The 14,302-nt window shown below is 43.7% G+C and overlaps 1 protein-coding gene across 1 annotated transcript; it reads left to right on the top strand.

The window, feature by feature from the left end:
* Positions 1 to 1,656: 1,656 nt before the first annotated feature.
* Positions 1,657 to 3,438, top strand: LOC149343807 (uncharacterized). The gene has a single exon (XM_089542498.1). The coding sequence runs from the start codon at positions 1,666 to 1,668 to the stop codon at positions 3,436 to 3,438; it is 1,773 nt and encodes a 590-aa protein (XP_089398624.1). The 5' UTR covers positions 1,657 to 1,665.
* Positions 3,439 to 14,302: the final 10,864 nt, after the last annotated feature.

The following is a 14,302-nucleotide window of genomic DNA, read 5'->3' as shown; positions in this document are numbered from 1 at the left end:
AAAAATTCTTGAGGGTTTTAAAGGTCAATCGACATAGGTTGCAAAGGTGAAGCTCGAATGCGGGCTAGAGCCAAGTACCAGTGACATTAGCTAGGAACAGTGAAACTAAAGCGTCAAAGTGAAGCGACTGGGCAAATATAAGTATTATTTGAGCATATATTGGTGGTCTATAACCTAAACCACTATAGAAATTATTTATATTTGAAAACGTTTGTAGTCGGATATCACTCAGGAACGTAGCGCAGATTCCCCTCAAAGGGTCCCGAAGCCGAGGTTAAACAGATTAAGCTGTGGTTGATACCCTTTCATCGGCAACCCGCTGCCACGACATGGTAGTAGGTCTAAAGCAAATAACCACGACGTCATAAGTATAGGCCGACGTCATTCGCTAGAGGCCCTCCTTTGAGCGGCATATGTCTCATAGTTCTTGAGTTATATCCAACTATGTGTTAATACACTTCACCGGAACGAAAAACGCCTTTTTATGGCAAAAATGTTTGTACTTTTTTGGCGCACGCTCCTAGCAGCGGCGCTTGTGCAATGGTCAATTCACGCTGCTCGCGAATACAGAGCTCGAATGCGGTCTGGAATAAAGTGTCAGCGACATCAGCTAGGGCAACGGAACTGATCCGCCAGTTGAGATACGTGAAGATGCACAGACAAGCAAAAAATTATTGGTTGCATATTTTCACTTTATAAACACTGAAACAAGTCCTAGTTACTGGCTTTAAACTGCTTTTTTTTTGCGTAAATTTTTCTGAAAAGTCGACCAATTGTTTTATAAAAAAAATTATATTCACGTTCTTTCACCGCAGCTACCAGCGGCTGTTATGTATTAGGCCAACCACGTTGGCCAAGGTCAATCTCGTCACTTTGAAGCGTGCGAGTGCTCGCCTTTGAATTTCGATTTGAAGTGCTTGGTTACTTTCTGGCCTGGATTGACATTCTCTAGCGTACGTGCGTGCATTTGCTTTTTGCCACACACGCCACAGTTTCTAGGTTCTGGCACTGCTGCCTACCGAAAAACGATGTTGTTGGGGAGGAAAAGTTGTTGGAAGAGAACTCGAACTGATGCTTCGTTGGAAACCGACAAAGTACGAACTGATCCGCGGACATCACCTTGCGACGGAAGGGCATACTCACGGCGTACTCACTTTAGTATGCCGTTGTCACTGGGTACCTATATCAGCTAGAAAGGTGTCTTATAAGTCTGTTTGGGAGGAGCCGGATGTGATTTTTAGGATGATCGCTCGGTAGTTTGTACGAAAAAGCCTGTTTATTTGTGTTACTGCGCATCTCCCCTGCTCCTGGAATATGACTGAATAATTATGCGTTGTGCTGACTGTACAGTGAACAATAATGGATGGGAATAATACATATTCATGGTGATTCAATGCCATGGTCAACGTTGTCTCGACAGCGCTTTAATGTCGAAAATATGCAGAAGTCTTGCGTGCTGTATAATCTTTGTAACTGGAACCGTAACTAAGCTTCATATCTCTCTAAATGTTGACGAATGCTTCGGTGAAATCCCTCGCATAGTGAAAGCTGCATTAGACGTTTACGCTATTAGCATTTTAGGGAGCACTAGAACAGGCATTGAAATTGCTTGGTGGGCTCGGTGACTGCACTACGGCGCAGGCACCTAAACCACTCACTTTTGCGATGCAGATGACCATCCTTGGGTTTGCCAGCCTGCTGCTGCCGTCGCTGGCGTGCCTACCTATGGGGGCGTCATCGCCAAGCGTACTGCCATGCACTGGATATGGATACGGCTACTACAACCAAACACCCGTCAGCCGCACTCCCCCGCTGGATCTGCCGCTAGAGCAACTCCCGGAACTCACCAGACCATGGGCTACCGCATCATCATCGACATCACCATGTTTAAAAGGGCGTCATCCGCCGACACGGCTCTGTGGGCTCGGTGACTGCACTACGGCGCAGGCACCTAAACCACTCACTTTTGCGATGCAGATGACCATCCTTGGGTTTGCCAGCCTGCTGCTGCCGTCGCTGGCGTGCCTACCTATGGGGGCGTCATCGCCAAGCGTACTGCCATGCACTGGATATGGATACGGCTACTACAACCAAACACCCGTCAGCCGCACTCCCCCGCTGGATCTGCCGCTAGAGCAACTCCCGGAACTCACCAGACCATGGGCTACCGCATCATCATCGACATCACCATGTTTAAAAGGGCGTCATCCGCCGACACGGCTCTGTGGGCTCGGTGACTGCACTACGGCGCAGGCACCTAAACCACTCACTTTTGCGATGCAGATGACCATCCTTGGGTTTGCCAGCCTGCTGCTGCCGTCGCTGGCGTGCCTACCTATGGGGGCGTCATCGCCAAGCGTACTGCCATGCACTGGATATGGATACGGCTACTACAACCAAACACCCGTCAGCCGCACTCCCCCGCTGGATCTGCCGCTAGAGCAACTCCCGGAACTCACCAGACCATGGGCTACCGCATCATCATCGACATCACCATGTTTAAAAGGGCGTCATCCGCCGACACGGCTCTGTGGGCTCGGTGACTGCACTACGGCGCAGGCACCTAAACCACTCACTTTTGCGATGCAGGTCAGTAAACCGTATGTCCTCTTTGCTAAAAAATCAAGTAACTATATGCTAGTGCAGTTCCCGAGCCCCCACTGCTGTGTTTCCATTGCTGTTGAGTGCGTTTGTGTAATTCATTCTTTGTTAATGCTATCAGGCGACGTCGAAACTAACCCTGGTCCCGAAGACACGGCTGCTGTACTGGCTGCATTAGAGAAATTAACCGCCGGCCAGACACAACTGATTGCCGAGATACAGGGCTTGAAAACCCAGCTAAGCAAGACGGATGAAACCATTACAGACTTAAACAAACGAATGGCTGAACTAGAAACACACTATCAAACACTTAATCTCTTAAGAACAGATATGGATGTCATGCAAGCAGACGCAATAGCCATGAATAATAAGATACACGAACTGGAAGCACACCTTGACGACGCAGAAAACAGATCTCGCAGGAATAATCTTATTTTCTATGGCATCCCCGACAATAGCACTGAATCATGGGCCGAGTCCGAAAAACTAGTTATTGATATTTGTCAGAATAATCTAGGTATACAGGTAGAACCTACCGACATAGAAAGAGCACATCGTCTTGGTAAGCACTCAGCCGATCGAACTCGTCCCGTCATCGTCAAATTCTTATCGTACAAAACCAAAAACGCTCTTCTATCAAATGGCCGGAAATTGAAAAACACCGGTTACAGTATTGGTGAAGACTTTTCCCGCCCCGTTCAACACGCACGGAAGCAATTGCTAACATTCGCCAAAGCACACTCTGACAAGTACTCTTTACGCTTCAAAACACTGCATATAGGATCACAACGCTACACTTTCGACGCATCGTCTGATACTGTTAGAGAAGTCGCGTAGCAGTTGCCCACTCACCAACCATCAACAAAACGTCGACCCACCACGCCCCGCAATGTTCTTTCGTTTTCCATAATATTCACTAACATCCGAAGCTTCCTTCCTAAACGTGAACTCGTATCAAACATCATCTCGTCATCCAGGAGCAACATACTCATATTAACAGAAACATGGCTAAATAGTGATGTAACAGATGCTGAACTCCTAACTGATTTGCCTGATTTTAATTTTTATAGAAATGATCGGAAAAATTCGCGGGGGGGTGGTGTCCTTGCTGCAATTCATAGGGATATATCTTGCTCTGTTGTTGACGTCACTTCCGACATCGAATCATTATGGCTCATTTGTCGCACTGCCCCCGTAACAGTACTGCTCGGCGTTTGCTATAGACCTCCACAGAATAATCCTGACTTCCCACGTCATCTCAATAATACCATTCATAAACTTCGTTCCACATATTCAAATGCTTACATCCTTCTTTTTGGCGATTTTAACTATCCTGACATCGACTGGCAGAACTTATCTAGCTCTGAAATAACATGCCATGCAGAGGCAAAGAACTTTATCGAAATGTGTCTAAATTTTAACCTTACCCAATTAGTATCACAGCCAACCCGTGTGACACAAGAATCAGCAAACACACTCGACCTGATATTAACCAATAGCCCCGAAAAACTAACATCTATCAGTTTTCTTCCGGAAATCAGTGACCACAAAGTCATACATGCTCTATTTTCATTTCACTCTACTAAAAAACAGACATCTGAAAAAACAATACGTCTATACGATAAAGGAAACTACAACGCAATAACTGAAGATCTTAGCACTTTTTTTCCCGAATATGAATCCGCATTTCACACTCGCTCAATTCATGAAAACTGGTCAATCTTCAAGAACAAATTAAACAGTCTAACTGATACGTTTGTCCCGACGATTACTTTTCACACTAACCGCAATAAACCCTGGTTTACTCGGCCCTTAAAACGACTAGAAAACAAAAAGAAACGATTTTTTCGCTCCGCCAAACGCATAGACACACCTGCCGCATGGGAAAAATATTACCAAATCGAAAAATTATACTTACATTCCGTTCGTGATGCCAAGCACTCATTTTATCACCACGACTTACCAAACCTACTAATAAGCAACCCAAAGCAATTTTGGCAGGTCCTAAATCCTACGCACCGTTCCCATATTACGTTAACGAATGACTTGAATGAACCTGTTGCTGATAACAACTGTGCAGATGTTTTTAACAATGCATTCGCAACTGTCTTCACCACCGAGTTTGACGCGCCTCCACACTTATCATCCTTTAACTTGGTATCCTTCATGCCGGCTATCGCCTTTAGCGAAGAAGGCATCTCATCCATAATTCATAATATGAAACTGTCGTCTGCAGCTGGTACAGACCTAATTAATTCAAAACTTTTGAAGAACGTGAACACTATTTGCGCAGCCTATTTATGTCTTCTTTTTTCACAGTCACTGTCTTCAGGAATCATTCCAGCTGACTGGAAACAGGGCAAGGTCGTTCCAGTCTACAAATCGGGTAACAGAGACTCACCTTTGAATTACCGCCCCATTTCCTTAACTAGCGTACCGTGTAAAATAATGGAGCACGTCATATACTCACAAATCATGAACTTCCTTGACGCAAACGAATTTTTCCATCCTTCACAACACGGATTTCGCAAGGGCCTCTCATGCGAAACCCAACTAGCACTCTTCCTTCATGACTTACATGCTAATCTCGACCGTAACATGCAGACCGATGCTATTTTTCTAGATTTTGCGAAAGCCTTTGACAAGGTCCCTCACCGCCGACTATTACTAAAACTTTCGCAGCTCAACCTACACGCTAATATTTTAAAATGGATTGAAGAATTTCTAACTAATCGTTCGCAGTCTGTCTATGTTAACGGCCACCTGTCTAAGTCCGTCCCAGTAACATCCGGTGTCCCACAAGGATCTGTCCTTGGTCCCTTTTTATTCTTAATATATATTAACGACTTGCCCATGCATGTTTCCAGCAGCATTAGAATGTTCGCCGATGATTGTGTCATTTACCGTACCATTAACAATCGCGATGATCAACACACCCTTCAGGCAGATCTTAACAGTGTATTAAATTGGTGCAATAATTGGTTGATGTCCCTTAATCCTACTAAATGCAAACTCATGTCTTTTTCTCGTCGTCGCAACCCTTATCGTTTTTATTACTCTGTTTCTGATACACCGATTGAGCTAACAGAATCGTATAAATATCTGGGAATCACCGTCTCTCCTGATCTCTCATGGCGCGCTCATATCAGTAACATCATTTCAGCATCAAATAAAACACTAGGTTTCCTGAAGCGTCACCTCCGTCTTGCCCCACCTGAGGTAAAGCTGCTCGCGTACAAATCATTGGTAAGACCAAAATTAGAATATGCATCTGCCATCTGGAACCCACATCAAGTATATCTAATCACTGCATTGGAATCTGTTCAAAATCGTGCCGTCCGGTTCATTCATTCCTCATACTCGTACGACACCAGTGTTTCAACTTTGAAAGTGAAATCCGGATTGCCACTCCTTTCATTTCGTCGCCGCATCGCTAGCCTCGCTCTTTTTCACAAGTTTTTTTATTCTCCCCTGAATCAAGCACCGTACATCACAGCCGCAGCACGCATATCTCACCGCACCAGTCATCCACTGCAAGTTGCACGCCCATCGTCGCACACTACTACTTTTTCTGCATCGCTCTTTTCGCGAACAGCTTCAGACTGGAACGGCCTTCCCTATGACATCGTCGTCATCGCTTCGCCATCTGTTTTTCAAGCGCGTGTAACAAATCATCTTCAATGTTAATCATTGCTGTTTTTCAAGTGTATTCCCACCCCTTATGTAACACCCCCTGAAAAGGGGGCCTTTAAGGAATAAAACTGAACTGAACTGAACTGAACTGAACACAGTTGTCGAGATACCACTGTTTTATACTACCTCGCTATCGTAGATCAAAGAGAAGTGTCTTGTATATCATGTGTAACGGTGTGCTCTTTTTGTAGAATATCTTTGCTGAGATAGAATCCCTTTTTGTGCGCTAGACGCAGAGAAGTCTTTAATGAGGTCAGTTGTTTCATCAAACTCTTCCTGCGTAGTCTGCTGGACCAAGTGCTACCTTAAGCAGACCCCAAATTGTGGAGGCCACTGTTGCGACGCCCTGCGACTTTCAATGCGCAAGTCTTTTTTTGCAGCGCTTGCTCCGGACTGCATTTTTCTATTTCCTCTTACCTCCCCTCATCTTCCTTCCCCAGGGCAGGTTATACAACTGAAACACCCTTCTGGTTAACCTCGCTCTTTTTTCGTTACCCTTTTTCTCTCTCGAAGCAGCCAAACCACTTAAAGCCGCACAACGCACGCTGGAGTTGTTTGAGGTGACGCTGGCAAGCGGCACTCTGGAAGACCAGAAAGCGCTAGACCAGAGCACCAAAGCGTCGGTTGAAGCTAGTGGAGCCCTGGACTGAGAACCGCACCCACAATTCACTCCAGTCTTCTTCTACACATAGAATTTCCGACGGTTACTTTATTTCCTAATACGAAATCTCAGCGCAGCTCATCAGCTGTTTCAGCTTTTCGATAGATTGAGGCAAACAATTCGAGCAAGACATGTATGTACAACTAAAGACTGCATTTTATTTGTCAGACATATTCCTTCTTCAAGAATCACTACACTAACAGTAAGGTTACACTTGAGAGAAATTACAATAGAAAAGAATTGTTGCACTTAAAGCGCACTACCAGAAGACAGAGAGGCAAAGAAAGCACGATTTGTTCACTGAAGCTTAAACGGCGGCTCGAGCGGTCAACGCCCTTCTTAAATAGGCTCGGTCCACGTCTGTCTGTTCTTTGTGCCAAGGCAGGCGTGCACATACACACAGTGTCGGCTGTGCAGTCTCCTCCTCGCGCTGGGTGCGCGTCCTCATTGGTCAAAGACCGCAAGTGACTTCGAGGAGCATCTGGAACTCTTGGGACAAGTCCTCACTTGGACGTTAGAATGGCTAGAAGCTCAATGATATTTTTTACTTTCATTTGAAGACATAGTTAATAATTTAAAAATTATAATACACACCGCAGACTGAAAAAGAGAGGTTTCTAAAATTTTTTCACGAGTAAACTTTTGAAATCTACACCCGCAGAGTACAATCAGCTAGTTGGCCTGCCACTGATAAATGGCTCAAGGATGGGTGAATACTACAGCGCTTTCGCAAAGCAATTGGGGCTGACTTTTAGAGCCTATGGAGGGCCGATATTTTGATTGATACAATCAGTAGCTGCGAAGACTAAATGAAACGAAAGGTCATGCGCTCAAACAATGAGGAAGCAAGACCAGATTTTTCCCACTACAAAAAAATATTCTTGCTGTTCTTCGCAGTGCTCATCCCCGCCTCTTTGACATCGTCTCGTGAAAATCGCTGACCCCTAGGGAAACTTTTCAACTGTCGATATAAAACATAATCCGAAGGAGTTAGCCATGAACTTTAGATTCGGTGACTTTGCGTTTGGATACCACATCGTCGAATGGCAGCATGGTCATTTCCAAACATACCGCCTTCAGCACGCTTAACACGAATGCTCGATTGTGCGTCCGGCGCAGCCATTTCAGCCCTTGAGCGCTGGGCGCCGAGTCCGAGTCCGGTACCATGCTGCACGGTGCTTTTGCGGCGGATGGAGTAAGCTGGTGCCCTTAGTTCACCTTAATATTGTTTCAGACCCAGCGGCCACACGACCCATCCCACGACCAGGACCACACAACGCGCCAAGCAGCACAGCACGATGGTCAGAAATTCCGGGAACTACTTCACAGTGTCTAATACTTCCGCGAAGAAAACGAATATCTAGCACCATTTTGGAGGAACCCTGAATCCTTCTATGCTCTTCAACTACTTGTGAAAGATCCAAATGAAATACAATGCCCAGGAATACATCCGGTGAGGCATCACTATATTTACTGTGGGACATAGTGGACCAGTACACATTAGGCAAATTAAAGTCTGCTGCCAAAATAACCTGGTCGCCGAGCTTGACATAAGTAATCATGTATTTTCGTAACTCCTCTGTAACGTTTGTGGAAGACGTTAAAGGTCTGTATATCACTCCCAACACATATGCAACATGATCATAATAAGCTTTACGAAAAATAGATTCTAAATTTCGTACATCTGGCATGTTTATCGTATTTACCCTTAGCGAAAAAGAGGATATGCTTAAAATGCATTTCAAACATATTGTATTAATGTCATATTTATTTCGCATTTTTTTTGTCCCTATGCTTAAACTGCAATACGAATGCTTTCTAAGTATACTACGAATAATATATTGAACGTTCTTTAAAATACGTGGAAAGTACATTTTTGCCCGCTTAGCATATTTATAACGCATTAAAAATTTACTAAAAATATACATAAAATACATTAGATTATATTAGAAATACACTATAAATATACATTGAATACATAAAAAATATATTCACTTCGGCTTAAAAAATGACTACTGGTCGGCTTCACAGAATGAGACGAGTTAATGCTTCAACTGCAGAACAAATTATACAAGCGCAGTTATAATCAATCACGAAGTACATGAGATTATAAGGTCACGTGACAGACTGGGAACGGCCGAGGTACCTACACAGCTAATCATGACGGAAGTGCCCCAGCAAACAACAAGTGCTCTGACATGTTGTTGTTGTTATAGGCTGTAGAGAATAGGAAAGAGGAAAGGGCACGAGCTGGTAATACTTGGCTTGCCTTATAAATACCCACCTAGAACGACGCACTATCTTGCCCGCTGAGGCGGTTTTTTTTTGCGAAAAGACTGTAGGTAGGTCCACAAATTATCCCAGAAGTGCCCTACTGGTCGCGTTCGAATCTCGGGGCGATCTAGAACCGACATGCTAGTCGAAACTTGCGTCAGAAATAGGTCCGGAGTCGAACTGTCAACCAACAGATACACGGGCGTCTAAGGGAGCCGGTCGGCCTTGCCGGTCGTGGTCCTTTTCGCTGGCATATTCGGGCCCGGAAGCACCCAAGGCGCCTTTGCCGGTATCATGCTATCACGTTCTCCGCACGTAGTGTAAATAAGTGGTGATTACCTTCCTGCTAGAAGTTATCATAAACGAAAGGACGACAGGAAAGGGAGAGTTTTCACTGTTCCCTGAAACGTCATTTCGAGCCCTAGATGGTTCCACGGTAGCTTGAAGTGTAATGCAAATATGTTTACGCGGACTGCCCATTTCTTAGAATTTACGTATACTTGGACGGATTAATTGCGTATTTACGAAAGTACACTTTAAATAGATTGCCAACACGAAAATGCGATTTTCAGAAACTCGACTTCGAGCAATAGGTTGTTCAGCGGCAAATATGCTATGCAAATATGTGTGTTGCAAATATGCTAAGGCGGACTGCCAATTTGCTAGAATTTCAGTATTCTTTGGACTAATTAATTGCGTATTTAGGGAAGTCCACTTCTAGTACGTTGGCAACACGCAAATGCCATTTCCCGAAACGCGATTTCGAGCACGCGACTGTTAACCGGCAGCTATAAGTGTGCTGCAAATACGGTTAAAAGGACTGCCCATTTGTTAAAATTGAAGTATACTTTGAATGAATTAATTTCATATATACGAAAGTACACTTTCAATACACTGACAAGAAGCTAAAACTGCATAAATAATTTTTTATTTATTTGAAAAGTGCTCGAAGTATGCTTTAAGTGAGGTATTTTTGACATATTTTAAGAATATATTTCGAATACCAAGCATGAAATTGCAGGAACGTATATTTTACATATTTTTAGTGCATTCATGAATACAAATTATGTTTGGAATAATACAATTTAAATAGCCCACCATTATTTTTTGCTAAGGGATGGCATGTCTTGAAATGAATACACACAGCACCGCCTTTTTTGCCGCGACCTTTTCCAAACAGACTGAATCAAAGCAGGACCAACTCGCTGTCATGAATTGCTTCACTCAACCTTGTTTCATTCCAATTCTCCAAAAGTCCCTCCAATTCTAAACCATTATTTAATATGCTGGGAATGTTAACATTCAAACCTTAATCAAGCGCCGGTTTGTATTCCTTTGTTAATTTCTTTTATTTGTACACACAAGATAACGGCAGGCATTTTCTACGTCACATCCATACATGAAGTCACCAACGGCTAACTTAACATATAGATGCTGAACTTTCGCACCGTTTGCCTTTTCTTCCGCTGCACTTTTCTGTAACTGTTTGCGCACATCACGCACCCTTTTCGAAAAATCTTGTTTGTTGCACTCAACCAGTATGGATGCCTCATCACGGTAGTCCAGGAATTTGATAATCACCGGTCGTGTCATATTTTCTCTCTCTCGGCCAAGCCTGTGTATTCATTCAAAACTATTAACATTCACTTGCAATTTGCTCAAGAATACTTATTCTTTTACTTCTTTTCCAAGCAGCTCAGCATTTCTGTATCAGGCTCCTAAACACCATCAATTATCAAATTTTTTCTGCGTCCTTTGCTTTCAAGATCATTAACCTTTTCGCTCAAGGAAAAAAACTGTTTGTTAAGTCGAGATATGGTGGTCTGAAAGTCATTTACCCTGTTTTCGAGCGAAGCAAGAGTTGATAATTCCTTTTCAACAACTTCAACAGGAAATGTTTTGTCTCATATTTATTTGCGATCCTTTAATTTCCTCAATAGAAAACTGCATTTATTATAAATTTATTACTGCCTGCGTCACGTGTGTATTATGCACAGTTTTGTGAAATAAATAAATAGATTTTTCAGCTGATTTAACACCTTTATTACAATAAAACAATAACATTTCAAGAGAACCAACTAATTTGCAGTCTAAGTTACTATGAAAACATTTTTCTCACAATAGGGCTGCAATCATTATGCTCATTGACAACAGGAAAGAATTAAAGAGTGAGTAATTTTTTTTTTAGGAAAACGCTGAAGTGACGAAAATTTTGGAAGGCTTTCAACATGCGCGCGAGAGACCCTGGTTTAAAATACCAGGTGGGGCAAGCTGCTCTTATTTGTGCGGCAATAACTTTGTCTCTGTATCAAAATATAGCGAGCAATGATTCTTAGGTTTTCATAACTTCATACTACATTCATACTTTCATACTACAAAAGAATAGATGTGTATTCAGATTAAAAAGTTAGATTTTCGGAGCAGTATATTCTTTTAAGCAACTAAATAGATGTACGACGGCTCTTGTCAAGTTTTACAACATTATAGTCATACGTGCATTTTCTGAGAGAATCAAATCCCCTTACAGCGACAAATTCTGTGAGCGAAATACCAGTACCACTACTTTCAATTCCCCAAGAAGATGTAACGTATTAGAACTACAACTTATGGTTCTAACAAACAGGAGGAATATTTTTTTTAATATGCCTTGAATATTGTTTTTCTGGGTATAAATGGAATGGTCAGTAATAATACATTGCATGTCCTGTGTGAAGCTGTATTTGCTGAACCCTTAATTTTAATCGGCTAGTCCTTATGGTTTTGTGTGGTTTTGTTTTGTGGGGTTTAACGTCTCAAAGCTACTAAGGCTATGAGAGACGCCGTAGGGAAGGGCTCCGGAAATTTCGACCACCTGGGGTTCTTTAACGTGCACTGACATCGCACAGCACACGGGCCTCTAGAATTTCTCCTCCAAAGAAATTCTAGCCGCCGCGGCCGGGATCGAACCCGCGTCTTTTGGACCAGCAGCCGAGCACCATAGCCACTGAGCCACCGCGGCGGCGGCTAGTCCTTATGTAGAAGCCCGCGCTACAAGGGTGAAAGTTAGATATCAGCGTCTGGCAGTTTATAATCAATCATTAAATCAGAGTTTAAGTATATTGCTCTGAAAATGCAAGATGGCATCCTTTGGGAGGAATAAAACATGAAAAACAAGCAAGGGGTAAAGTACGGCATAAACACGATAGGTACAGATCGTTTATTTTATTGGGATTTAACGTCCCAAAGCGACTCAGGCTAATGAGGGATGCCGTAGTGAAGGGCTCCGGAAATTTCGACCACCTGGAGTTCTTTAACGTGTACTTACATCGCACAGTACACGAGCCTCTGGAATTGCGCCTTGATCGAAATTCATCCGCCGCGGCCGGGATCGAACCCGCGTCCTTGGGGTCAGCAGCCGAGCGCCGTAACCACTGAGCCATCGCGGCGGAGCGATACCTACAGGTACAGAAGAAAATAAACATGTGCCCAATAATTACAAGAACACAGTTACGTCAACCGTCTACACTCTACTTAAGAGTGCAGAAGAAATGAATCGTCGGTCGCGATATTAGGGTAAGTAAATTTCGACGAAGGGATTGTGGAAAAAAAATAAAAAAAGAATGGAAAAATAGTATTTCAACGAATAACAACGGATTCACGAAACTGCGTTCAAGATCTAAACGACATGTCCGAATCAAATCAATAACTCCAGAGGCTGAGCAGTGAATGGAAGACGCCAAATAAAAAGAATTTTTTTAACTTTAGTCTGGAAATGATTCATTTCGAGCCTACATTAAGCCTCGTAATGTGCGTACGTATTATATGTACATCGCAACTTCAAGAATGGACATGTACGGTCTTTGCCAAAAGTAACCGAGCAGCCGCGATGGCAGCGGGAGCGGGCTCTCAGCCGAGCGGCGGCGCTGCGGCCCCCCGCGCTGGTAACTGCTCCCCGGCTGTGAGTGTAAACTGGGTGACGTAAGCCCACGCTCTAGCACGGCCTCCTTCGATGATAAGAAGTAAGCAGGTACTATGTGAGGTGAGCCATTTCGCTCCTTTGGAGGGCTGTCACACTGATTGATGGCACAGATTTACGTCAGCCAGTTTACACTCTCAGCTGGGGAACAGCGGCCTGCGCCGAAAATAGCAGTGCCGTCAGTCAGCTGCAAGCACGCTCCAGCCGCCGGCCCGGCTGTTCAGTCACTTTTCGCAAAGATGGCGCATTGCACGATACGCATATCCATGAAGTACATCGTTTTTGATAGATTTCAGTATTTCCAGGCCTATTTCACCGTACAGGTCCAGTGAAGACAAGCTGCTACGCATTAGGTGAAATAAAAAGAGCAGGCAAGCATGCGGTCAGAGAGGGAAGGGTATTTTAAGTACGTGAGTGGAATGAAGTGTCATCAACAATGCGAAAAGGTGGTACCTGACGGACGACTAAATTTTATTTCCATGATACTGATCATCTAGGTGTTTGACCGCCACGAGTCTTTCAAGCTACTACAACAAAACTTGGGTAGGGCCTAGTTGGTACATGATGTTGTGAAGGTAAAGGATGCGCAATCAAAGGACGAACCACGAACCACACAGCGCTTGTGTGTGTCCCTGTGTCTTTCTTCGTGGTTCGTCCTTTGATTGCGCATCCTTTACCTTTCAAGCTACTGTCTCATATTACAACACACTAACTGGAATGCCCCAAATCCTTCGATGCATTGCATGCAAAACTGAATCCGTGAAGAAATTGGCTTAGCCAGAAAGTTACAGTGCCAAAAAAAAAATCACGGGTTCTGTAGTTATAGAAATGCGAGCTAAATGTGCAATAAAAAGTGTGTATGCATATGAAATGCTATAATGCGTGCGGCTCTAGGATCGTACTGTCGTTTTTGAGGTGTCTTAAAGTAATTTTTTCTTAGTGCTGCATTGTAGCATGGCTCAGTGGTGTATTACACATATGGTGTCATGAACAGCTAATGAGAAAAGAGGGGCACAAGAACGAACCCGTGAGGAATGCGGGTGGCGTCGAAATGAGTGAGGGGTTTCTGGTCATTAAAGTTAACCTAAAAGGCGTCACCTTGAAGGAAGCTCCTCACC

The sequence above is a fragment of the Amblyomma mixtum genome, chromosome 5 (genome assembly GCF_055824585.1).
Source record: "Amblyomma mixtum isolate Tamu chromosome 5, ASM5582458v1, whole genome shotgun sequence".
NCBI classification, from domain to species: Eukaryota; Metazoa; Arthropoda; class Arachnida; order Ixodida; family Ixodidae; genus Amblyomma; species Amblyomma mixtum.
This window is presented reverse-complemented; position numbering and strand designations above follow the sequence as displayed.